The 27110-nt window shown below is 43.1% G+C and overlaps 1 protein-coding gene across 2 annotated transcripts; it reads left to right on the top strand.

Moving 5' to 3' along the window:
* The first annotated feature begins 1898 nt into the window (after window positions 1-1898).
* Window positions 1899-25721, top strand: ptges3l (prostaglandin E synthase 3 like). Of its 2 annotated transcripts, XM_055657165.1 has the most exons (8): window positions 1906-2180; window positions 5239-5352; window positions 7807-7873; window positions 11716-11814; window positions 15517-15603; window positions 18310-18363; window positions 21347-21371; window positions 25274-25721. In XM_055657165.1, exons 1-7 carry the CDS (start codon window positions 2158-2160, stop codon window positions 21350-21352), a joined length of 450 nt encoding a protein of 149 aa, XP_055513140.1. In that variant the 5' UTR covers window positions 1906-2157; the 3' UTR covers window positions 21353-21371; window positions 25274-25721. The 2 variants fall into 2 exon arrangements, with proteins under 2 accessions (XP_055513141.1, XP_055513140.1); XM_055657166.1 differs by lacking the exon at window positions 15517-15603 and having other exon boundaries at window positions 1899-2180.
* Window positions 25722-27110: the final 1389 nt, after the last annotated feature.

Here is a 27110-nt window from a genome sequence, read left to right as displayed (position 1 = left end):
GTGCGGCAACGGGCTGCTGGCCCGCAGCCATATTGATGGTCGTGCACAGCGTCTTGACGCCGTACGTCACGCGCAAACTTCCCGCGGACTTCGTTCGAACTTCACGTCACTCACTTGACCTCCGCGTGGCCCCCGCTTCCGGTTTGGTCGCGCTTGCCGCATGCAAGTCGCATGCTCGTGGGACAGGCCCTTAAAGATGTCCTTCTGCAGTTGTACAGGGCCCTGATGAGACCACACCTGGAGTATTGTGTGCAGTTTTGGGCACCTAATTTGAGGAAGGACATTCTTGCTATTGAGGGAATGCAGCATAGGTTCACGAGGTTAATTCCCAGGAGGGTGGGACTGTTATATGATGAAAGAATGGAGCGACTGGGCTTTTATTCATTGGAGTTTAGAAAGATGAGAGGGGATCTTATGGAAACATATAAAATTATTAAGGGATTGGACACGCTAGATGCGGGAAACATGTTCCCGATGTTGGGGGAGTCCGGAACCAGGGGCCACAGTTTAAGCATTAGGGGTGGGCCATTTAGAACTGAGATGAGGAAATACTTTTTCACCCAGAGAGTTGTGAATCTGTAGAATTCTCTTCTGTTTCTCTTTCACATTCTGATTGAGAGCTAAAAACATGTCTGAAACTGGTATCTCGATATTAAATAAAGCCAATTTCCACGGCAGGAGACACAACGCATTACAGCAGCTAGTTATTTTTGTCTCCACTTTACTACTCCACTCAACGTCTCTTTGAGGTATGCCAACTTTGCAGGTGTTCTCTCTGCAACGGGACTTCACCATCACCTCACCATCTCTACTGTTCTCCTGCTCTTCAACCCTGTTCTTACCAAGACTCACTGCTACAGCCATGTATTCTTCAATGGCAGAGTTGGCTAAAGCAGATCGGGATGCCAAATGAAATGGTAAATAAACGAGGGAGACATTTTATGAAATATTTCACCATTCCCCAGAAAAATAACAGATGATCCATTCATGGAAAACAAAAACGCTAAAGATAATATCAAATTGAAAGAGAAAGTGGTCAAGAGTGTTTAATTGTCATACGTACTGGCAATAGAAAAATAACATTCTTACTTGCTGTAGCTTTACAGGCCAGTACATGTTATAACACAGATAAATATCTAATAATCAATTTCAATAAATTAATAAGCAATAATATCGGGGAACCAAAACGTGCTCTGAACATTACAAATAGGCCAGAAGAACGGGAAATATTAACAACCAGCAAAGGATAACAAAAAAAATAATAAAACTGAAAAATTATGAGTGTGAACCAGACAGAAATATAATTACAAGAAGATGGTCTCTAAGTTTAAAAAAGGGGAAACTAAAGAGTCTGAAGAAGGGAAATGGATGATGGTGCAGGCAAGAGTCAGTCTTGGCATCATGTTAGCCACAAACATTGCGAGCTGAAGGGCCTGTTACTGTGCAATACTGTTCTGTGTTCTCTGTTCTATCAGGAGCCCGACCCAAAACATTCACCTCCGTCTACAGATGTTCCCTGACCTGTTGAGCTCCTCCTGCACTTTGCGTTCTAACTAAAATAAACTTTAGATGTGCGGAAGGATGGAAGTCTGGAATTAACAGTGGAAAATAAGGAAACTTTGAACAACCATTTTGCACGTCTTTACGGTTGAAAAAAGTCAATACATTCCAAAGATAGAAGAAAATCAAGGGGGCAAATTGGAGGGGCATTATCACTAGGGCGACCGGCACTAGACTTAACGTGAACCCTCTGTAGTCCGGACATTGTCGAATGTCCCAGAAGCTAACTGGACTTCTAAACCGTCCTCCAGCTTCGATGAGGGCCAGGGATAAAGCAGTGATGGACAGCACAGGCCAGCGTGGGGGTTGTGGCAGCAGCAGCTGCAGCAGTAAGTGGGCGGCGGAGGAGGGGCAGTGGAGTGCAGGGAACGCTCTGCAAAGGCGCAGGGTCTAAAACAGCAACATCCCTGCAGGGAAGGGCCAGCTAAAAATAGCAGCTGCTACTGCTGCCTTTCAAGCTGCGAGCAAAGACTCTCCGCACACATTTCCCACCATCCAATCCACGACTGAAACTTTCAGTTTGTTTTTTCTTTTCATTTTCTTCCCCCCCCTCTTTATTTTGTACATTTCTTTGGTGGGAATCTGGGTGAGGTGACTATGTGTGAAGAAGACGAACTCAGGTAGGTGACGGTGTGAACAGGGTCCCAGACTTGCCGACATCTAATCAACCAGCAAAAAGCAAGTGGGATTTGTTTCACTAAGAATGGTTTAATTACCCAAATGTTCAGCACAGTTACTAATCCAATCTACTGGAAGTGCTAATGAAGAGTGGGCAAGGGGTGGGGGAAGGGAAAGGGAATCTGCTGGGGTTTGTAGGCTTTAAAAGTCAAGCTATCACAAAATGCTGGAGTAACTCAGCATCTCTGGATTTGGTGTAAACCAGCATCTGTAGTTCCTTCCTACGCACTTTAAAAGTCAAGAGCGTTTAATTGTCAGACGTGCCTGCAATGGAACATAGGAACTAAAGGGCCTGTCCCACTGTACGAGGTAATTCAAGAGCTCTCCCGAGTTAAAAAAAATCAAACTCGTGGTAGAATGTGCGCAGCGGGTACGTCGGAGCTCGGGACGTCTCGTAGCGGCTCGTAACGCTAACGGCAGGTACTCGGGAAACGCGGTAAGCTCGTGAAGACTCGTGAAGACTTTTCAACATGTTGAAAAATGTCCACGAGAGCCCCGAGTACCTACGAGCGGCTATTACAGTAATTCTCCGAGTTCGAATCAGGGGAAACTCGGGAGAACTCTTGAATTAGCTCGTACAGTGGGACAGGCCCTTGACTTGCTGCAGCATAACAGGCCCGTAAACGCAGTGACACACAGCTAAATGTATGATAACTAATAATACAATAAATTAACAACTAATACTGGGTAACCGTAATAACGCAAAAACAAAGTCAGTAGTGTAACCAAAGACACCGTCCATAGAAGATCAGGGTTGTTGAGGTTAGTGTTATGTAGTGTTCAAGAGCCTGATAGTTGGTAGGAGGAAGCTGTTCTTGAACCTGGTGCTCATGGTTTTTAGGTTCCTGTACCTTCTTCGCAATGGTAAGATGAAAGTGTGGTTTTGGTCTTTCAGTACTTTTTTTGAGCTAGTGCCTTCTGAAGCTCCCTTCGATAGTGGGGAGGCCAGTACCTGTGATAGCCAAGGCAATATCTATCACTTTCTGCAGTCTCCTTTTGTTCGAGTTCAAGTTGCCAAACCAGGCCGTGATGTAAGCAGTCAGTATGCTCGCTACTGTACACCTGCAGAAGTTTCAATATACCAAATCTCATACTTTTAAGGAAGTAGAGGCATTAGACGTCATACATTATGAACCTGTGAACATCAACAGCCTTGCCCTCATCAACGTTTTTGGATACTTCTTCAAAAAAATTCAATCCAATTCCTAAGCCACAATCTCCTACATACAAAACTATCCCTAATCAGCCCCTGTCTATCCAAATGCATATCTATCTTGTCCCTCAGAATCTTCTTGAGTAACTTACCCACTAGAAATTACAGGCTCCATAAGCTATAGTTCCCAGGCTTTTCCTTGTAGCTCATTCCAAGCACAACACTAGACAGCCTCCATTTATCTGGCACTTCACTGGCAATCAATGATGCTTTCTATATCTCGGGTCGGGCTCCTGTAATTTCCTCTCGTGCTTCCCACAGCGTCCTCAGATATATCAGATCAAGCCTGCGAGATGTAACTACCATAAATGCTTTCTTTGTGATTACTTCAATGTGCTGGGCCCAGGACAGATCTTCAGAGATATGCACATATATGGTCCCCATTCTGGTGTAGAAGATTCCCATGTGATCATCATGTGGATACCAGGAGTTCCAGAATTAGTTTGTAAGATTCTATGCTGTAAGTTTGTTATTTGTAATGTGGAAGTTGTTAGCAAGTCCAGTGTCCATCCTCGCAAAGTGGCGAGGAGCTGGAGCCCCTCCCGGTGAAGGTGCTTCCATAGAACAATTGGACAGGGAGTTCCAGGGTTAACCCAATTGATGAAAGGTCAGTATCCAAATCAGGAGGCTGAGAATTGTGAGCAATACATGATTACAATGACTTGATTGTAATCATGTATTGTCTTTCCGCTGACTGGTTATCATGCAACAAAACCTTTTCACTGTATCTCGGTACACATAACAATAAACTAAGCACAACTAAACTAAAGGGCCTGTCCCACGAGCATGCGACTCCATGCGGCAAGCGCAACCAAACCAGAAGCGGGGGCCGTGCGGAGGTCGAGTGAGTGACATGAAGTCTGCGGGAAGTTCGCACGTAACGTACGGCGTCGAGGCGGTGCGTACGCCGTTGAGGAGGCTGCGGGCCGGCAGGCCGTTGCCGCGCAGAATTTTTGAACATAGTCAGTTTTTTGGAGCCCCGCGCGATGTCGGGACCAGCTCCGCACAACTCCATACGGCTCCGGCGATCGAAGTGGGACCGGTCCCGCGAGGCCGTACGGCTCAAACGACCACGTTAGGACGTCCTTGCCGCATGGAGTCGCATGCTCGTGGGACAGGCCCTTAAAGCATTTATTTTTTGTTAAGGTATGATGCCAGTGGAGTATTTTACTCTTGAGTGCTGATGTTTTCAGTTAATCTCAGGCTCCTTGTCGCCGTACTTGGTCACTAAATACAGTAAGAGAATGCCGCTAGCCCCACAGCAGTGACGAATGTAGCAGAGAAAACGAATAGGAAGAAAATAAATAAAGAAACTTGAGGAATTTACAAGGTTTATATTGTTCAAAGTGAAACAAACAGATGCATTTAGACATTCATCTGCAGCCCAATGGCACAAATCGAATCAGTAGGTTAAAATAAGTTATCAAAATGGTGGTACAGTGAATGCACATTTAAAATAATAGTCCAGAGCCAGCTAAGACATTTCTCCCCCAAATGAATTGTTAACTTGTGTAGGAAGAAACGATAGATGCTGGTTTACACTGAAGATAGACGCAAAATGTTGGAATAACTCAGCGGGCCAGGCAGCATCTCTGGAGAGAAGCAGTGGGTGACATTTCGGGTCGAGACCCTTCTTCAGACCCAGAATTGTTAACTTTCTCTGCAAAGCTATAAACTTCTAAAGAAACATTTGCCTCTTTATGGTTCTACTTCCGTAAGACAAACATTGAAATAAATTAACAAAAGCCAAACTGCAGATTGATTCACATTTGTTTTTATTTTTTCAGCCAACCAGCAAAAACACAATGGTATGATCGCAAGAACTATGTGTTTGTTGAGTTCTGCGTGGAAGATAGTACGGAGGTTGATGTTGTAATTGAAAAATTCAGACTGATCTTTAGGTAAGAAACACCTGCAATTATCCTGACTTATTTATTTCATTGCTATTGATCATTTGAAATTGTTCTGGTGAACAGATATGTGAAGGATGCCCTTAAATTGGAAAGGAGATTCACTGGGATATTACCTGGATTAGCATGCTTGAATTACGGGGAGAGTTTGGGACTTTTTCCTTTGGTGTGCATGATTCTGACGAGTTGACCTTATTGAGATATACAAGATCATGAAGGACATGGATAAAGTGAACACTCACTGGAACAAATGAATGAGAGATATGCAAAAACGTGACGATGTTAAAGGAACAGAGCTGTTTGCTAGGTGAAAACGAGAAGCTGGTGTGACTTGGGATGGGGAAGGGAATGCCGGGGCTACTTGGTTAGATAAATCAATATTCATACCACTGGGCTGTAAGCTGCCCAAATGAAATATGCAATGCTGTTCCTCCAATTTGCGCTTAGCTTCACTCTGACAACTCATTCATTTGTTCTCTCTCTCTACATCACTGTCTATATCTCTCCCCTCCTTTTGCTCAGACTCTGTCTCGACTCGAAACGTCACCCGTTCCTTATCTCCAGAGGTGCTGCCTGTCCCGCTGAGTTACTCCATCTTTTTGTGTCTATTGTCAGATATATGGATAGGAAATGTTTCGAGGGATATGGGCCAAATGCAGGCAAGTGAAATTAATCCAGTTTACCAACTTGGTAAGCATGGACAACGTAGTCTGAAGGTAGGCACAAAAAGCTGGAGTAACTCAGCGAGACAGGCAGAATCTTTGGAGAGAAGGAATGGGTGACGTTTCGGGTCGAGGCCTTCTCCAGAAGGGTCTGTTTTCGTGCTGTATAGCTCTTGAACTATGTCTCTATTATTTGATAAAAAGTTGCCATTGAATGTCTCGATGTGCCTGCCTCTACGAGAAGGAATGAAATTCTCAGGGGTGGGTGATGGAGCCTTCACTAGCTGTCCTTTGGTCAGCCGAGAGGAGATGTTTCACCCCATTCACAGATAACACAGGAACTTCACCTGAAAATTTGAATGTGATTTAAAAATAAATCAAATTAGTTCATTCTTCAGGATATAGACTTTGCAGGCAAGGCCAATATTTATTGCTCATCCCTAAATGTGTTAACTTGAAATGGTTGAAAAAATCTGCACCCTTTTAGGCAAAAGGGTCTCAATTAAATTTTGCAGCTTTCTTAAGTTTTCCACAGTTAAAACGTTCCACTGTATATTGATTACATGTTGCATTATGATATTAATAAATGATGCAAGCTAACTCGTTTTACATGTAGTAAATGCAATTAAAGGTTTCCATGGATATTTGAATGCAAATTACCTGCAATCCCTTACCATGTTGTCAAATACTTGGAAATTGATTACTTGGGAATTGGTCACTAAGAGACTTTCCCTAATGCTAATCAAAATCATGTCCAGTAATGTAGAATGTAGAGATGCAAAGAGAGAGAGAGAGAGAGAGAGAGAGAGAGAGAGAGAGAAGGAGAGAGAGAAGAAAGAGAGCTGAGCCAATTGCTTTGTCCAGCTTGAACCCAGCTCGTCAGCCACCTGAACAGTAAAGGACACGGGCTGGTTGGTCCTAAATTGATAAAGACTCAAGGGGTAGGACTTTATTTCTTAGAGTGCAGGAGGCTGAGTTGTGATCTCACAGAGTTGTTTAAAACCATGAGGGGAATAGAAAGGTTGAAAGCACAGTCTTTTTCTGAGGGAAGGATAATCAACAACTATCTGGCAAAGGCTTAAGCTGAGAGGGGAAAGATTCAATAGGAACATTGGGGCAACTTATTTTCACACAGTAGGTGGTGGGTATATGGAAAAAGCTGTCAACGGTGGTGGTTGAGGCAGGTACAATGACATTATTTTAAAGACATTGGACAGGTAAATGGATAGGAAAGGTTTATAGGTCAAATGTGGGCAAATGCGATTAGCTTAGTTGGAGCAACTTAGTTGGCATGGACGACTTGAGTTGAAGGACTTGATGACTGTGCAGCATGATAGGGATACAAATAATTGTACTCTCTTTGAATATTGAGGTTTAGTTTAGAGATACAGCATGGAAACAGGCCCTTTGTTCCACCGGGTTTGCGCTGACTAGCCATCCCTGAACACTATAACACTATCCTACGCGTACTACGGACAATTTACAATTATACCAAGCCAATTAACGTACAAACCTGTACGTACTTGGAATGTGGGAGGAAACCGGAGATCCCCAAGAAAATTCATGCAGGTCACGGGGGAGAACTCCATACAGACACAGGGTCATACACGGGTCATTGGTGCTGCGCTACTCTGCCGCTGCGCTACTGTGCCACCCAGACTATCAATCATCCCAACCAAGACTCCACTTTCTACCCTGGAGCCTGCAAGTGCAAGTAGTCATCCTGATGTTTGAGACATTATGAATCAATGTAATTGTGATTTTCTTTCATTTTATCCAACAGTTGCAAAACGGCAGATAATACCAAACTCTACAATAACATTGAGCTGTACACCAGAGTGGAGCCAAACGTAAGTTTGTGCGTTGTGATCAAACATCAATATTATCGGAATAGGCTGATAGTTTCACGGCATTTATTCAGTGGAAGCTCTCATTGTGTTCCAGGGTGATACATGTATTGATTTTACTCCATATTTAAAATGAGATCAATCTAACATCAGCTAAAGACAATATACTGTTGGCCTAGTCTCATAAGGCCATGTATGGTGTGGTGCGAAGCTACATAAATCAACTATAATTTGACTGTGCGGATATTTACATCCGTGCTACACCATTACATCGATGACCCCATGGACGTCCCTGGCCAGGACCTGCCCCGAAAGCAGTGGACAACCCTCAACCGATTGAGGACAGGCATCGGACGCCATGGAGTAGCGATGAAGAGGTGGGGCCTTGTGGACAGCGCTCCTGCCAGTGTGGGGACCCAACACAGACAGTGGAGCTCATAGTCACTAGTTGCCCCAAACACCGGCCACCGATTGGTGAACGAGGTCTGGTTGAGCTGGACGATGACACGTTGGCCTGGCTCGCCTCAACGGAGCTGCAGGTCTAAAAGACATACGACAGAAGAAATGCGGATCTTCAAGTGGAGCATGAAGGTACACAAAATTGCTGGAGAAACTCAGCAGGTGCAGCAGCATCTGTGGAGCGAAGGAAATAGGCGACGTTTCGGGGCCGAAACCCTTCTTCAGACTGATGGGGGGGGGGGGGGGGAGAAGGAAGGAAAGGGGGAGGAGGAGGAGCCCGAGGGCGGGCAGATAGGAGGGTGGGAGGAGACAGCTAGAGGGTTAAGGAAGGGGAGGAGACAGCAAGGGCTAGCAAAATTGGGAGAATTCAATGTTAATGCCATCCAGACGCAAGGTCCCCAGGCGGAATATGAGGTGCTGTTCTTCCAATTTCCGCTGTTGCTCACTCTGGCAATGGAGGAGACCCAGGACAGAGAGGTCGGATTGGGAATGGGAGGGGGAGTTGAAGTGCTGAGCCACCGGGAGGTCAGGTTGGTTATTGCGGACTGAGCGGAGGTGTTCGGCGAAACAATCGCCCAACCTACGCTTAGTCTCCCCGATGTAAATCAGCTGACACCTAGAGTAGAGGATGCAGTAGATGAGGTTGGAGGAGATGCAGGTGAACCTTTGTCGCACCTGGATTAAGTGGAGCAGCTGGAGATCTGATACCTTTGACCTAATTTCCATTTGATCTCAGGAGATAAATAGTCAACTTCCCTCAACACCAAACAAGTCCATGTCCTTCTCTGCATCCTGATACCCATTGCTCTCATTCGAGCCATGTTATAACAGCAGAATTAGAACATTCGGCCTGTCAAGTCTCTTGCCCACAGTAGGGGAATCGAGGACCAGAGGACATAGGCTCAAGTTGAAGGGAAAAAGATTTAATAGGAATCTGAGGGGTAACCTTTTCACACAAAGGGTGGTGGGTGTATGGAACAAACTGCCAGAGGAGGCAGTTGAGGCTGGGATTATCCCAATGTTTAAGAAACAGTGAGACAGGTAGATGGATAGGACATGTTTGGAGGGATATGGACCAAGCGGAGGCAGGTGGGACTGGTGTAGCTGGGACATGTTGGCCAGTGTGGGCCTGTTTCCACATTGTACCAATCTATACCTCTAAGTCTAACTCACTATTTAATCATGGCTGATTTATCTTTCCCTCTCAACATTATTCTCCTGCCTTCTCCCCATAACCCTGACATCTGCACTAAAATAGAATATGTCAATCTCTACCTTAGAAATATCAAATGACAGCCTCCACAGCCTTCTGTTTCAATTCTTCTTCTTCTTCATGCGTATGGCATGCACAGCCTAAAGTTTTGGACAACTTGTTCTATTTGATTGTTAGCGGGGTTGATTGCATTTGTCGAAACAGGGCGCACCACATGAAGGTTGCAATCTTCCACTCGTGTGTCAATAAATTCCACAGATTCACCACCCTCTGACTAAATAGCAGAGTCAGGGGATATGGGGAGAAGGCAGGAACAGGGTACTGATTGTGGATGATCAGCCATGATCATATTAAATGGCGGTGCTGGCTCGAAGGGCCGAATGGCCTACTCCTGCACCTATTGTCTATAAAGAAATTCCTCTGCATCTCATTTCTAAAGATATGTCCTTTTATTCTGAGACTCTGGTCAGAGATTTTATTTTCACATATACTGGCAATGGAACAGTGAAATTCTTACTTGCTGCAGTTTAATTGGCCTGTAAATGCAATAACACACATAATAATACCGATCAATAATGCAATAATTTAATAACAGTAATATTAGGTAACAATTATACCAAGGTCCGTAGTTCAAACAAAAACTTAATTCCTTCAAATTTCACTATTGTATTCCTGTATGTTTCTCCTTGCTTGCATTTTTCTACTCCTGTTCAAGCCCACTGCTACATCTTCCAGCACCTGCCCATTTCTAATAGTCCCCCATCAAATTTACCTCCCTTAACAATACAAGTTTACCTGTCACTGTGAACATCTCTGCCCCTTCAATCCCTCTTCAGTCTGCTGACGAAATACTTCCTTCCCTTTGTCCTGTTTCTCTGTGATTCTTTTAGCCACCATCTCTCTATTTTCCAACAGCCTGGGATTTATCTCCTGATTTACCTAGATATCCCTTGCTCAACAGTTTGAAAGCCTTCAGGCCCTACAGTAACCACGCTCTGTCTCAACTCCACCCTTTCCCTGAAACCAGTTTTACCTCCACTCCCTCAAGTTCACACCATTTGTGTCAACATACATCCCGTCCTCCGGTTACAGAAGCCCAGCTGATGGACATCCCTACACATGAACAAAGTTCCTACGAAAGGCAGAACTAGTTTGCTCTCTAGTAATTATTCTCTATTATCAGTCCTGTGTGCTTTTTACCACATGTATTACGATACTGTGGCAGCACGGTTACCATATAGATTGATGTTTGTGTAATTTCTGACTTATCGCCCTAATCGGCTTATGTATATCTGTAAAACTGAATCTGTTTGTTACTGAGAATTGCCTGTACAGATAAGCTCAGCCATGAACAACCTGATGTTAACTGGAAATTATGTAGATGTTCTCCATCGTTAATTTGGGAAGGACTTTATTTTGTACCTTAAAGATTAGTTGAAATATTGAGGGGATATTTGCAGTTTAGTACCTGGGCCCAATTTGCCCGGATGTTACCAGTATTGGTTTATTATTGTCATATGTATCTCGATAAGAGTGGAAAAACTATTGCTTACTATCCAAGTAAATCATAACATACATGAGTACACTCGAACCAAAGAACAAGAGGTTGGTCCCTTTGCTGCACCAGTGGTGCCTCCAAGCTTGTATCAAGGGCAGTAATGTAAGAAGAGAATAATACCAGTTGAAATACTCCATGGAGAAATCAATCAGCAACAAGCACACCATGGCCATGATCCCCAATAATGATCTTGGAGAAAACCCACGCAGGTCATGGGAGAACATAAAACTCCGTACAGACAAACAGCCGTAGTCAGGATCGAACCCGGGTCTCTGGCACTGTAAGGCACCCTACCACAGCGCCACCTAAATTGAATGGAGGAGCAACCAATGTTGGTGGGTCATGATGAGCACTTTGAAGAGTAATTTTCTTTAATATGTGGACCCTTGGTTTAAAAAACTGTTAATCAAGCTGGTCTTGTACCTGGCCCCTAAAATATCAAAACTAAATATTATTTTTTAATAATATTTTTCCTGCTTAGGAAAAAGGATAACATATCATATCATCATTAAACGGTGCGTAATTTGCAATAATACAGTATATTATTAGTTATGTTAGGAATTCAGACACCCACTTTTCCCTTCGTCACTATTTGCTATTTCTTCAACCCGATAGGATTCGAGGCACAAACGCTCAGACAGGTCCATTACTCTCTTCATGAGAAAAGTCGAAGGTAAAAAAGCTTGGCCAAGGTTGACAAAAGAAAAAGACAAGGTAATGTAACTGGATTATAAAGTGGGAGAATTGATAAAGAGCGAGACATTTTAGTGGTGGCATTTAAAAGCTATGGAAGATTGTTTGAGGGTATTGCGGTGTCTTTGGTGAACCTTGATCGATGGCAACATTGGTCATCATTAGCCAGAGATGCCTGCCTGTTGCCTTCTACCAGACCCAAACTGCAATGCCAAGCAAAAGGTGCTTTGAATGTTCATGCAATGGTTTCATAGAAACATAGAAAATAGGTGCAGGAGTAGGCCATTCGGCCCTTCGAGCCTGCACTGCCATTCAATATGATCATGGCTGATCATCCAACTCAGTATCCTGTACCTGCACTCACTCCATACTCCCTGATCCCTTTAGCCACAAGGGCCTCATCTAACTCCCTCTTAAATATAGCCAATGAACTGACCTCAACTACCTTCTGTGGCAGGGAGTTCCAGAGATTCACCACTCTCTGTGTGGAAAATGTTTTTCTCATCTCGGTCCTAAAGGATTTCCCCTTTATCCTTAAGCTGTTACCCCTTGTCCTGGACTTCCCCAACATCGGGAACAATCTTCCTGCATCTAGCCTGTCCAACCCCTTAGAGAACCACCTTAGTTTCCATTGAGAACCACCATTTTAGAAGGTGCTTTGAAGTCCGCTGACTTCAGAGTTCTGCAAGTAATGCAGTTACTGGAGGTTTACAGATCCACTTTAGTTTAGTTTAGAAATACAGCGCTGAAACGGACCCTTCGATCCAGTGAGTCCATGCCGACCAGCGATCCCCATACACTAACACTAAGCCAATTAACCTACAAACCTGTATGTCTTTGGAGTGTGGAAGGAAACTGGAGGGCCTGGAGAAACCCATGCCAGTCACAGGGAGAACGTACAAACTCTGCACAGACAGCATCCATAGTTAGGATTGAACCCAGGTCTCTAGTGCTGTAGGGCAGCAACTCTACCATTGTGCCACCGTGCCACCCAAACTTAATTTGCTGCACTTTTGTAGAAACCCCTCCCTCTGGTAGTACAGAAAATACAGCAAGTCCCCAGCACTGTGTCATTCTAGTGGCTAATCCTTGCCCATTAGAATTTCTAGGCTGCTCTCTTTTTTGTGTGTTTTTAATGGTGTAAGGATATTAAAATGATATGGTGCATCTTAGCTCAATGTTAATATAACAGATCTATTTATGCCAGGGTGGAAAGAACACATTTTAAGAGTCAAGGGAGAGTGTTCAATTGTCACATGTAACACAACAGAAAATGAAATTCTTACTTGCAGCAGTTTAACAGGCCTGTAAACGTAAGATGCACAGATAATATATAATTTCAAAAAATGCGATAAATTAATAACCATAATACTATTGTAAAAACTGATATCCTTCGTGCAATTAAAGCCAGCCAATAGAAGATCATAGTTGCTGAGGTTAGTGTTGTGCAGTCTTCAAAAGCCTGATGGTTGAGGGGAAGAAGCTGTTCTTCAACCTAGTGGTCACAGTTTTCAGGTGCATGAACCTTCTTCCTGATTTAGTTTAGTTTGGTTTAGAGATACAGCGCGGATAAAGGCCCTTCGGCCCATTGAGTCCGCACTGACCAGCGATTCCCACACGCTTACGTTACCCTACGCACGCTAGGCACAATTTAAAATTGTTCCAAGCTAATTAACCTATAAATCTGTACCTCTTTGGAGTATGGGTGGAAACCAGAGATCCCACGCAAATCACCGGGAGAACATACAAGCTCCGTACGGACAGCACCCTGTCGTCAGGATCGAACCCGGGTCTCTGGCATGCTAAGGCAGCAACTCTAATGATGCGCCCTATGCCACCCTTAAATGTGCCATCCTGATGATTGTAACGGGATGCTAGTGTGGTCAGAGCAACACTGGTGCGTATCAGACTGCCCAGCCCAGGAAAACCAGTTGGAAACATGAACTATTTACATGGCTGGTGATCAACTGGTAATTTGTTTTTGTAATTGAGCTTTATTTGTGTATGCAGTGCCCTCCACAATGTTTGGGACAAAGACCCATCATTTATTTATTTACCTTTGTACTCCATAATTTCAGGTTTGTAAAATCTCATGTGGTTAAAGTGCACATTGTCAGAATTTAATAAGGGCCAATCTTATACATTTTGGGTTTCACATTGCTGAAATTACAGCAGTGTTTATACATAGGCCCCCATTTCAGGGCACCATAATGTTGGGGCACAGCAATGTCATGTAAATGAAAGTAGTCATGTTTAGTATTTCTTTGCATATCCTTTGCATGCAATGACTGCTTGATGTCTGCGATTCATGGACATCACCAGTTGCTGGGTGTCTTCTCTGGTGATGCTCTGTCAGGCCTGTATTGCAGCCATCTTTAGCTTATGCTTGTTTTTGGGGCTAGGCCCCTTCATTTTTCTCTTATCAGCATATAAAAGGCATGCTCAATTGGTGCAGATTGGGTGATTGACTTGGGCGCTCAAGAATTGACCGTTTTTTAGCTTTGAAAAACTCCTTTGTTGCTTTAGCAGTATGTTTGGGATCATTGGCTTGCTGTAGAATGAATCGCCGGCCAATGAGTTTTGAGGCATTTGTTTGAACTTGAGCAGATAGGATATGTCTATACACTTCAGAATTCATTATGCTACTACCATCAGCAGTTGTATCATCAATGAAGATAAGTGAGCCAGTACCTTCAGCAGCCATACATGCCCAGGCCATAACACTCCCACCACCGTTTTTCACAGATGAGGTGGTATGCTTTGGATCTTGGGCAGTTCCTTCTCTCCTCCATACTTTGCCCTTGCCATTACTCTGATACGTTACTCTTCGTCTCATCTGTCCATGTCCTTTTTCCAGAACTGTGGTTGCTCTTTTAAGTGCTTCTTGGCAAACTGTAACCTGGCCATCCTCTTTTTCCGGCTAAACAGTGGTTTGCATCTTGCAGTGTAGTCTCTGTAATTCTGTTCATGAAGTCTTCTGCAGACAGTGGTCATTGAGAAATACACATCTGATTCCTTAAGAGTGTTTCTGATCTGTCGGACAGGTGTTTGGGGGTTTTACTTTATTATAGAGATAATTCTTCTGTCATCAACTGTGGCGGTCTTCCTTGGCCTGCCGGTCCCTTTGCGATTAGTAAGTTCACCAGTGTTCTCTTTCTTGCTAATGATGTTCCAAACAGTTGATTTTGGTAAGCCTATGGTTTGGCTGATGTCTCTAACAGTTTGTTACTCAGCCTCATAATGGCTTCTTTGACTTTCATTGGCACAACTTTGGTCCCCATGTTGATAAACAGCAATAAAAGTTTCCAAAGGTGATAGAAAGACTGGAGAAAAGACTAGGTGCTGAGAGCAATTAAACACACCTGAGCAATTACAAATGCCTGTGAAGCCGTGTGTCCCAAACATTATGGTGCCCTGAAATCGGGGACTATGTATAAGCACTGCTGTAATTTCTACATGGTGAAACCAAAATGTATAAAACTGACCTTTAATAAAATCTGACAACATGCACTTTAACTACATGTGATTTTTTTTCTATTACACATCTCAATTTGTGGAGTACAGAGGCAAATAAATAAATGATGGGTCATTGTCCCTAACATTATGGAGGGTATAATGTCCCAAAGGTAAAGTGGAAGCTCATGAGCTGAATGACCTGTTTTTTCCAGTGGATACAGAATGGGCTGGCAGATCGTTTAAACTCATGTTTGTTTGTTGCTACAGCACGCCTGGTTAGTTGTGGACTTTGATAATTGGCGAGAATGGCACGATGATGATGAACAGCTGAACTTCATGGAGCAATATGCAAATGCAAGTTGAACCTCTGTCACTTTTGGCTGATGTTAATGAACCTTTCAACTCCTCTCTGGTGCAAAACAAAACAGACTGATTTACACCAGAGCTTTTTTTGTACACAAAAAGGTGTTGATATGCATATACATTAAACATTAAGCTACAATCAATATATTTCCATTAATATACCCAACATTTGGGAAGCATTAACTTGTAATATAAGCGAAACTCTGAACCTAAACAAATAAATGTTCTTACTCATTAAGCTATGTTATCCATTAGCTAAACATGAGTAATAAACATGTGTGGCAGGTTAGATGTGCCAGTATGTTATACCGCTGCATATCGTCACAAGATAAGCACTGCTTTACACGATCCTGTATAATTTAAGGTTGTCTGCTTGTGTAAGCGTGATGCTCGCTAACTGTATTTCCTTTCATGCTCTGGTAACTCCCGCATCCACCATAAACTAATCATATTGATTATAACTTTGGTAATTGGTTCCTAAACACCCATTCCCAGTGTCCCCACCTGTCACCTGCAAACATTTCCAATCATGCAGCATATTGCCAGAAATACCAACACACACTTTTCCCTATTATAAGCTAGCTATGTAAAAAAAAGTTTTCCTTATCGAAAACAAAGAATTAAACTCTCTGGAGCCTCTTTCCTTGTCTCCCCTGATCTTGTTCGGTGTTAAAACAATCAGTTCACCAATTGCTTATTTTCCATGGCATTAAAATCAAATTAGCTTTCCTTCACACTTTGCAGTTAAATCTTTAATTCCCCTTCTGATTATTTGTCTACAATTACCATCTGTGTTGCTTCATCATTTTGTGTTTAGCATGTGACAACATGGCAACATACTTTAACTCCATCTATACTGTAAGGTTCAGTGATTGCAAGAGTTTTCAGCTTTTGTTTGTACTAAAGAAATCATTGCTCTCGCTCCAATGCATATTACAGCCTGTTAAATAGTAATAATGCAAACGTACAGTGCATTAACTCGTGTAATCCCTTCCTCAGCCTTGTTGTGAATCAATTTGTGTGCTGTTCTAAACTAAATTAGTGCTGAAGGCAGGTAGTCTACCACTTGGACACAAAAAGCTGGAGTTTTAGGCCGAAACATTTCGGGCCGAAACCCGTCTGAAGAAGGGTTTCGGCCCAAAGCGTTGCCTATCTCCTTCGCTCCATAGATGCTGCTGCACCCGCTGAGTTTCTACAGCATTTTTGTGTACCATGAGAGACCTAAGCTTACTCGAGGAGTGTTCCTGATACTGGTTCAGGAAGAGCAGCTTCCCTTCAAGGTATCCAAAAGCAGGCCTCACTAGTCCTTGACTGGCTATTAATAAAACATAGAAAATAGGTACAGGAGGAGGCCATTTGGCCCTTCGCGCCTGCATCACTTCGAAATTGCAGAGGTGGTATCCAGCTATGCATTGCAGCAACTGGAGGCCCCTGTGTATGCCAGCATTCTCCCTATGTCTACACATCAAACTGGTGGATAAATTAGACTTCACATTCTGCAATTTTCCATTATTTTACCTTGCATTACCATTTTTACTGCATTACATAGTCCAACCCAATTACCAGACAAGTGAGATTTGTATCTACTGTATCCACTGTACTGCTAGACTCAACAACAACTTCATCAACAAGTTCGCTGATGACACAACAGTGGTGGGTCTCATCAGTGACAATGATGAGTCGGCGTACAGGATGGAGGTGGAGCTGCTCACAGGATGGTGCAAATCCCACAACCTCATTCTCAACGTGGGAAAAACTAAGGAGATGGTGGTTGACTTCAGGAGGGCGGGAAAACAACACCATACACCTCTGCACATCGATGGAGCTGATGTGGAAAGGGTCAGCAGCGTGAAGTTCCTAGGACTCCACCTGTCAGATGACCTGACGTCCACGACACCCTCTCCGAAGATTACATAAAGCAGGTCTCCCCACTACACACCTACGAACTTTTTATAGGGGGACAATCGAGAGCACATTAACCTATGGCACCACTTCCTGGTTCGGGAGCTGCAAGGCGTACGAACGGCACCAACTAGACAGGATTGTGAAGACCGCCAGCAGGATTATTGGTGCTCCACTCCCTTTCCTGCTGGACATATACAGGAAGAGATGTATCAGCAGAGCCATCTCCATCATCAAAGACCCCTACCACCCATTGCATCACATATTCTCCGTCCTGCCATCTGGGAAGAGGTACAGGAGCATTAGCTGCAAAACCAGCAGGATGCTCCTCAGCTTCTTCCCGCAGGCTATAAGACTGATAAACGGACTTTGCCACCTGCCAAAGTATCGCGCACCAACCATCAACCTGGACACACTGCAGCAGAGCCACTGTCGTGCCGCTGCCGATCGGAACGCCTGTTGATGTTTAGTAGAGAGTAGAGTGTTTAATTTGTTCATGATATATGTATTTTTATTTCTATTTATTTTTTTACTGAATGGACACTGCTTGAGCAACGTTTTTTTGTTTCCTCCGGGTATGTGAGTACTCAGGAAAATGACAATAAAGATATACTACTATACTATACTATACAGTTCCAGGATATAATTATATTTTATTAGATGATATAATTTTACCAAATTATTTATAAATGTATTTATTGATGGCACTTTTCGTGGGGAAACACTTTTGATTTCAAAAGGTTATGTTTTGGGCTATTGCATTGTTCTTTCTCAGCTTAAACTTTTATTTTTCAGATGATGAAAGAAATAAAAGGCACTGTGGAGCCTCCTACAATGGATGATCTTGACGTAAATATTCAACCATAGTTCATTTTAACTTGTAGATTAATTTGGTAGACAAAGTCCAGCAAGGCGTTCAAAGCCTCTGTATATGCATTGTCAACAGAGGAAGCAAAGGGCAGGTTTCCTTTTCCATTGGAAAGATCACCTGGGGCACAGGCAATGCAGGAGGGACATTGCACAGGAATGAATATACCTCCACAGAGGCTGCCTGACCTGCTGGGGTTTTGCTCAAGAATCCAATGTCTACAGTGCCTGGGATGTCAGGACTGTCTTATGAAGAAAGACTGGATAGACTTGGTTTATACTCTCTAGAATTTAGGAGATTGAGAGGGGATCTTATAGAAACTTACAAAATTCTTAAGGGGTTGGACAGGCTAGATGCAGGAAGATTGTTCCCGATGTTGGGGAAGTCCAGGACAAGGGGTCACAGCTTAATGATAAGGGGGAAATCCTTTAAAACCGAGATGAGGAGAACTTTTTTCACACAGAGAGTGGTGAATCTCTGGAACTCTCTGCCACAGAGGGTAGTTGAGGCCAGTTCATTGGCTATATTTAAGAGGGAGTTAGATGTGGCCCTTGTGGCCAAGGGGATCAGAGGGTATGGAGAGAAGGCAGGTACAGGATACTGAGTTGGATGATCAGCCATGATCATATTGAATGGCGGTGCAGGCTCGAAGGGCCGAATGGCCTACTCCTGCACCTAATTTCTATGTTTCTATGTGCCTTGTGTCTCCATGAGTATGCACACATCCACCTCTAGTGTAGGAAGTGGAAAATTTAATCTCACCCAGTGAGATTCTCAACTAAAGAAGTAGAATAGGGTTGTACAGGATGGAAACAGGCTCTTCGGCCCATCTTGTCAATGCTGCATATTGGGCTAGTCTTTGAAGCCTTCCTATCCACATATATGTACAATTTTTGAAAATTGTATCCTCTTCCATATCTTCCTTGGCAGCTCATTCCGTGTACAGATTCCCATCAGTGATAAAATTTGCCCCCGAGGTCACTCTTAAATTTCTCCCCTCTCACCTTAAACTCTAGTCTTAAATCCTCTTCCCTGGGTAAAAAAAAACTGGGAGCGTTCAGTTTATCCATGTCCCTCATCATCTTGTGTACATTAATAAGGTGACTCCTCATTCTCCTACGTGCCGAAGAAATAAAGTCGCAGTCTATCCGGTAATGTCCTGATGCATCTCTTATGCATCATTTCCAACTAAATCTTTAATTACTTTTATGGGAAGAGAGAGAGAACGAGTAAGGAACCTATCGTTAGGTAGATCTTGCTGCAGTGCCCAACAAATCCCCAAGAATGGTCTGCCCGTGATAACTGGGAGATGAATTGATTTGCCACCCACATGTTTATTGATGTGTTGTCGGGCAAATGTCTGACCATTTGGAAAGTCTAGCTGCAATGTTGTCCTCTGTTAATTATACGATATTTACTTTGGACTCTCTGCTGGAGATTTGCTATGTTTGCCACACACCCAGAGAGTTGTGAATTTGTGGAATTCTCTGCCTCAGGCAGTGGAGGCCGATTTACTGGATGCACTCAAAAGAGAGTTAGATAGAGCTCTTAGGGCTAGCGGATTCACGGGATATGGGGAGAAGGCAGGAACGGGGTACTGATTGTGGATAATCAGCCAAGATCACATTGAATGGCAGTGCTGGCTCGAAGGGCCAAATGGCTGATTCCTGCACCTATTTTCTAAGTATCTATGATGCGTTTCAACAATTGTTCTCCAATTATCACTGCAACTTGTTTTTGTTCATATAAATGCCAGCCAGATAATATTGGAAGATGGATGTTCATTAAAGCCTTGTGGGCTACATACCCATGTCTTATCCAAGTAATCAGCACCGGCCACTCACCTATCCCTGTTCTCCAGAGATGTTGCCTGACCCGCTGAGTTACTCCAGCACTTTGTGTCCTTATTATTAAACCAGCATCTGCAGTTCCTTGTTCTACATCAGAAAAACTGAATGGTTTGAGTTTTTTTATATTAAAATATTAATACTTGGTAGTAAGCAGCTGGCATGTTAAAGTGCATTAGTGATGGACAAAGGTCTAGATATCTTTGAAGTTTTGATATAATTTGATGCCTTGGCTTTAGTGCCTGATAGACATTTCTGAACTTAAAGGTGTCTCTGGCAGTTTGAGTAAGTCGCTGCTGACTGAGTATCTGCTACCTGCTTGGAGAACAGTGTTGACAAATTGAACGCTTATCCTGGTGTAAATACTTTGTGTTTTAACATTAAATCATCAACAGTCTAGGGTACTTCTGTTGCTGGACATTGAGGGTCAGAATCTGGTGGGTTCATCCCTCAATAAAGGAAGGGATATCACCCCAGGGAGGCACATGAGTGGCAAGGATAATTTGGTGAAAGATAGGTGCAAACACTACTGAGTACGACACTATTGAATGTATAGACACTGAGAATATATGAAGAGTTTTTGCACGTATCTTGTTTTGTATATATCTTTCATTTTGAATAAAGTTTATTTTGTTGTTTAAAAAAAAAATCATAAAAGCCTGAGGCTGCTGTCAGACATAGAGATTTTCTCAAAAAATGGATCCTCTCAAATCGCATCCAATTCTGGATAAGAAAGCACTGCACCTGCTCCACCTTAACTGCGTTTCCCGTTGCCAATTTCCATTGGGTTGGGGGTGGAAAAACTTAAAATACCTTGCAAGAAGTTGCGATATTTCCCAGATTCATGAATTTTTCAATAATCTTTGACTCGTAGAAATTTTTAATGAATTAAGTGATTTTTCACCGACTCGTTGCACACTGGAATGCCCTGTACAAATATATTCACGATGCATTCCAACCAGGGTTTTTCAATTCGCAGAAGTCTGCTTGATCAAACATTTTCCAATAACATATCTGTTTCGTAAATCGAGAAGTTACTGTATATTTTGATGTTAATTTGCCTGCTAAACATTGTCTGTTTTGTTTCACTAACTTTAACCCTTTTCTCTCCTTTTAGGATTAACCTCTGGATGGTGTTGAAGGTGTGTTTATGAAAAAGTAGTCTTGGAGTGTGAATGACAACGGTTTTGATGCAGTACCTCTGATATAAGAATGTAATTATGGTACCACATGAGCAGGTGCACAGTACATTAAGTCACAGAGACGTATAGCATGGAAACAGGCCCTTCGGCACAACCTGCCCATGCTGCCTCAATTAGCCCCACTAGCTGTTGTTCCATGTGCCCACCAGCCTCTTTGAAAATGTTGCTGCTCCGGTTCCTATTAAATCTTTCCCTCTTACCTTAAACCTGTCCTCTGGTTCTTGATCCCGGGTAAATGACTGCACCTCCCTAATCTATTCCTCTCATGATCTTATACTCCTCTATAAGATCACCCCACATTTCCCTGCACTCCAAGGAATAGTCCTAGCTTGCCCGAACTCTCCCTATAGCTCAGGCCCTCAAGTCTGGAAGACATCCTCCTAAATCTTCTCTGCCCTCTTTTTAGCTTACCAACATCTTTCCTTGGCAGGTGGACCAAAAGTGAACACAATACTCCAAATGCAGCCTCACTAAATACTCATCAAGTCGTCATGTATGTCCTTGAGAGCATGACTCAAGAGCATTGGTAAATGTAATTGTAATGTAAGATCTCTACAGCTCTGTCCTGTGGTAGCTGGTGATCCTGTTTGCTATGAGAGAGACTGTATTTGATATGTGTTGGCAAGCAGTGAAAGATCAAGTTGAGCGTGTGGGCCAGATGTGCAGGGAGCAAGTTCCACGGTGTGTGGTTGGTTTGTGGCAGGGTTGGTGGTTGAGAACACAAAGGTTCAGGATCACGTGTGGGTCACGTTGGCAGCTGGAGTCGGGGTCCAGAGCTCTTGTGTGTTTCAGCTTACTTTGTTGCACAGAGAGGCTGGAGGAGCCGTGGTGTTGGCTTGGAGGTACCCACCTCTCTTTTCATCACCTCTGCAATGTCTGTGCCCCTGTAGCTCATGAATGATGAGGATTGAATGGCAAAGAGAAAGGTTGATAGAACTTTTGTGATGTTAATGGTAAGAATGCAATAATCAAACAAAAAGAGCAGACCAACAAATGCCAGCTTTTGTGCATTTTGTCCTTAGTACAGAAAGCAGCCTTAATTATATTATAACTCATAACAGACAACACATTTCTTAAAGTCTTGAAGTTGAAACTGCTGTTGTGATTGACTGCTGAAGCAATTATGATGTTTTACAAAACAATTTTATAGTTTAGTTCAACGATTTTTAAAGTTGAAATTTGAATGAAGGTTTGCAAATAGAAAGTTTACTGTCATTAGTTTGACTTCCTTCAAACTCAAAGTGCAGAATGATTATCTGAAATTTATTTGCACGCACACTTCACAGAATATACTGACAGCATGTGTTAAATGATAACAGGTGTTGTTAAAACACTCTTGATTCATTCAAACCAATAAATCTCTTACTGAGTGGGAGGATTTTTTATTTTACAGGAAGATGAAAAGCTGGGACTTTGAATTGTAAAGTAAGCCCACATGTAAATGGGAGCTGGTTAATATTATCTTAGGTTATTGCAGAAGTTTCTATTCAAACTGATGCATGAGTCATATTGTGAATTGAGTGCTTATTTATTCCATTGAGAAGATGCAACAATGTGTATATCTGAAATTCAAAAACTAATTGTTGTACAGACCATAAGTTTAGAGAAACTATTGTGAAAGAATGACAGACACAAAGTGCTGGAGTAACTCAGCGGGTCAGGCAGTATTTCTGGAGAAAAGGAATAGATGACGTTTCGGGTCGAGACCCTTCTTCAGGCCTGACCCGAAACATCACCCATTCCTTTTCTCCAGCGATGCTGCCTGACCTGCTGAGCTGTTCCAGATTTTAGTGTCTGTCTTCGGTTTAAACCAGCATCTGCAGTTCCTCCCTGCACATTGTGAAGGAATGCTAATTTGCATGTTTCAGGTTTGGAAAGTGCCCAGGCACTGGTGACCCGTGTCTGGTGAAGGGTTTAAAGTACAAACGTGTATTAAATAATCCAATAAAAACGACATGAAGTCCATCAAAACAGACTATAATCAATGTGACTGTAACAGCTCCTGAAGGAGGCAGAGTCACATTTGGAACTAGCTGTTCATAAAATCATAAGGAACAGGAGTAGAATTAGGCCATTCGGCCCATCAAGTCTAATCCTCCATTCAATCATGACTGATCTATCTCTCACTCCTAACCCCATTCTCCTACCTTCTCCCCATAACCTCTGACACCTGTACTAATCAAGAATCTATCTATCTCTGCCTTATAAATGTCTACTAACTTGTCTTTCAGTCTTCTGTGGCTAAGAGTTCCACAGATTCACCACCCTCTAACCAAAGAAATTTCTCCTCATCTCCCTAAAAGAACCCGTTAATTCCGAGGTCTAGTTCCCGACTCTCCCACTAATCATTAGCCATTCACCTCGTGCAGCAACAGGTCTGGTTCGTGGCTACACCCTGCTTCCTGTAAGGACTCCATCCCCTACTCCCAATTCCTCCGCCTACGCCGCATCTGCTCCCAGGATGATGCGTTCCACACCAGGGCATCTGAAATGTCCTCATTCTTCAGGGAATGGGGGTTCCCCTCCTCCAACATAGATGAGGCTCGGACCAGGGTCTCTTCCATACCCCGCAACACTGCTCTCTCTCCCCATCCGCCCACTCGCAACAAGGGCAGAATCCCCCTAGTCCTCACCTTTCACCCCACCAGCCGTCACATGCAGCAAATAATCCTCCATCATTTCCGCCACCTCCAACGTGACCCCACCACTCGCCACATCTTCCCATCTCCCCCCATGTCTGCCTTCCGCAAAGTCCGCTCCCTCCGTCAATTCTTCCCTTCCCTCCCGTACCACCCCCTCCCCGGGCACTTTCCATTGCAACCGCAAGAAATGCAACACCTGTCCCTTCACCTCCCCCCTCGACTCCATTCAAGGACCCAAGCAGTCCTTTCAGGTGCGACAGAGGTTCACCTGTATCTCCTCCAACCTCATCTACTGCATCCGCTGCTCTAGATGTCAGCTGATCTACATCGGTGAGACTAAGGGGAAGTTGGGCGATCGTTTCGCCGAACACCTCCGCTCGGTCCGCAAGAACCTACCTGACCTCCCGTTGGCTCAGCACTTCAACTCCCCCTCCCATTCCCCGTCCGACCTCTCTGTCCTGGGTCTCCTCCATGGCCAGAGCGAGCAACACCGGAAATTGGAGGAACAGCACCTCGTATTCCGCTTGGGGAGTCTCCATCCTGTGGGCATGAACATTGAATTCTCCCAATTTTGTTAGCCCTTGCTGTCTCCTCCCCTTCCTCAGCCCTCGGGCTGTCTCCTCCCATCCCTCAGCCTTCGGGCTCCTCCTCCACCTTTTTCCTTCCTTCTCCCCTCCACCCCCTATCAGTCTGAAGAAGGGTTTCGGCCTGAAACGTTGCCTACTTCCTTCGCTGCATAGATGCTGCTGCACCCGCTGAGTTTCTCCAGCATTTTTGTGTACCTAGGAAATAGACTGTTCGGTGCATTTTTTGTAACTTTGTCACTGCCAGAAACATGCCGCCTCTTTGCGTTTTGCTTAGATGAAGTCTGCTGTATGATTTTACAGGATTGTATGTAAAAACAAAGAATTTCACACAGGTACATGACAATAAAGTATCGCTATATTCAAAAAACGTAACCTATCCATGCACCAGCTCACCAACACACTTCATGACCCAGCAGTGGAGGGAACACAAACCATTGTCTTGTTATGCTTGGCTGTATCAACTGTTAAAATCTTTGGTGCTTACCCTATTATAAAAACATCTCCGATCTGCCAATATTTCTGAATAGAATCTGACAATGGTCATTCATAAAAAATTTTACAGGGTATTTACAAAATAATTCTGAATAGTATTTTTGTTTATTCTCACCTCTAGGTTGGTGGTCGGAATGATGCCAGCAGCACAAAACGGAAAGAAACTGGAAAACCTGTCGGGGAAACCAATTTTGCATTGAATTTTAAAAAATCTTTTAGAAAATGCCTTTGCACCATAGCAGCTGCTGCAGATTGGCGGATTGTCTATGTTTACTTTAATTAAATCACAGGTTGTATTTAAGCTACGAAAGTAGATGGTAATCTCCAGAGTGTTCTGTATGTGCCTTAACATTGCCTCGGATGGTGACCAGATATGCAGTAAACTGCCTAATAAAGGAACAGATGAAAACTTGGTGAAAAACAACTGCCTCGAAAACAAAATGTTGTGGAAACACTACTAATTTCTGAAAGCTGATGCGTTTTGAACTTGATTGACCTGCTTCAGTTTGGGAAGTGGTGAGGGATTATTGCCAAATTCATAGTAATTAAATAAAATCATGAGAAAATCTTTTCTGTTTTTTTTTCCACCTTAATTTGATTGTCTACCTGGATCTGTTCTTAGTTTCAGCCATACTCAATACAGTCCCTGTTAATCCATGCTAATGTCTAATTGTTATTGTCTTTTACTAAGCCTGAAGAAGGGTCTCGACCCGAAACGTCGCCTATTTCCTTCGCTCCATTGATGCTGCCTCACCCGCTGAGTTTCTCCAGCATTTTTGTCTACCTTGTCTTTTACTAGTGTTTCTTTCTTTCCCTAGTCTCCCTCCCCTGCTGTATTCTGTTGATCCTCTGGCATTAGATAATTAACTGCTAATCATTCAGCTTAAGGCTAGGTCTCCATTGGCCACTGACATGTCATTCAAGTTGAATTAGTGCTTCAAAAATGTAATCTTCCAACATGTGGGTTTATGTTCAGTATTCTTATTTTAGTTATTATGCTGCCTTGTACATTTCCTTGCTTAGACGATATCAGTTAACATTGTACTTCTCACATTTTAACCCGTTCCCTATTGATTACTGATGCTGTACAAGCAAACTACTACATTTTTAATGGCCTCGTTTTAATAGGTATTATTTCCCAAAGTCTATTTTTCCAGTTTCCAGAAAGCTTTTATCTTTTGATTCTCCGAGCCTTTAATCCCAGATATATTGTCGCAATAAAAATGAAAGAGCAGTGATCTCATATTGTGGTCTCTTTGGGCTGTTGCAAAGTGCATGTTCTAAATTAAGTATTACTTATTGTGAAACTAAGAGGCAGCAAACATACTTGGCTAAAGAGCTGAAGTGTCGTGGATGCTATTTGCCACCTCTCTAATGACTGATTACATTGTCGCAGTTTAAGAGGAGTTAAAAATGTCTCGACTCCAATCTGTTTATTCTTGTAGTCCAGCAAAACGCTGGCACCATTTGTAAATTTGAAGTGAATAGGAATTTTAATTCTTATAACTTGAAGTTCCTTGTACCACAAAACAGTATCACAGGATGAATCCCAGTTTTGTGGGTAAAATGCTTATCTGAAATCTAAGGCATTCGTGGTGACTTCAAGCTTTATTTGGGCATAAGAGATAACACCCAAACTAAGCATTGACTGAAGCACTTGCATTGGATAACAGGAATGTTGAAGTAAAGAGGAAGAACAAACTTTGGAAAGCAGAATTCTACCTGTGGTCTTCAAAAATGTGCACCAACGTTATTCTCTGAAACAGTGAATTTCTCTTGCGTGGGTGAGTTGTGCAAACAATGCAATCTGAAAGTCATCCAATAAAGTTTATAACATAGAACTGTACAACATAGGAACAGGCCCTTTGGCCCAGAATGCCTGTGTCAAATATGTTTAGTTTAGAGACATAGCATGGAAACTGACCCTTCATCCCACCTGGTCCATGCTGACCATTGAT

The sequence above is a fragment of the Leucoraja erinacea genome, chromosome 27 (assembly GCF_028641065.1).
Source record: "Leucoraja erinacea ecotype New England chromosome 27, Leri_hhj_1, whole genome shotgun sequence".
Classification (NCBI taxonomy): Eukaryota; Metazoa; Chordata; class Chondrichthyes; order Rajiformes; family Rajidae; genus Leucoraja; species Leucoraja erinaceus.
The sequence above is the reverse complement of the archived record's forward strand: the minus strand, read 5'-3'. Positions and strand labels throughout refer to the sequence as shown.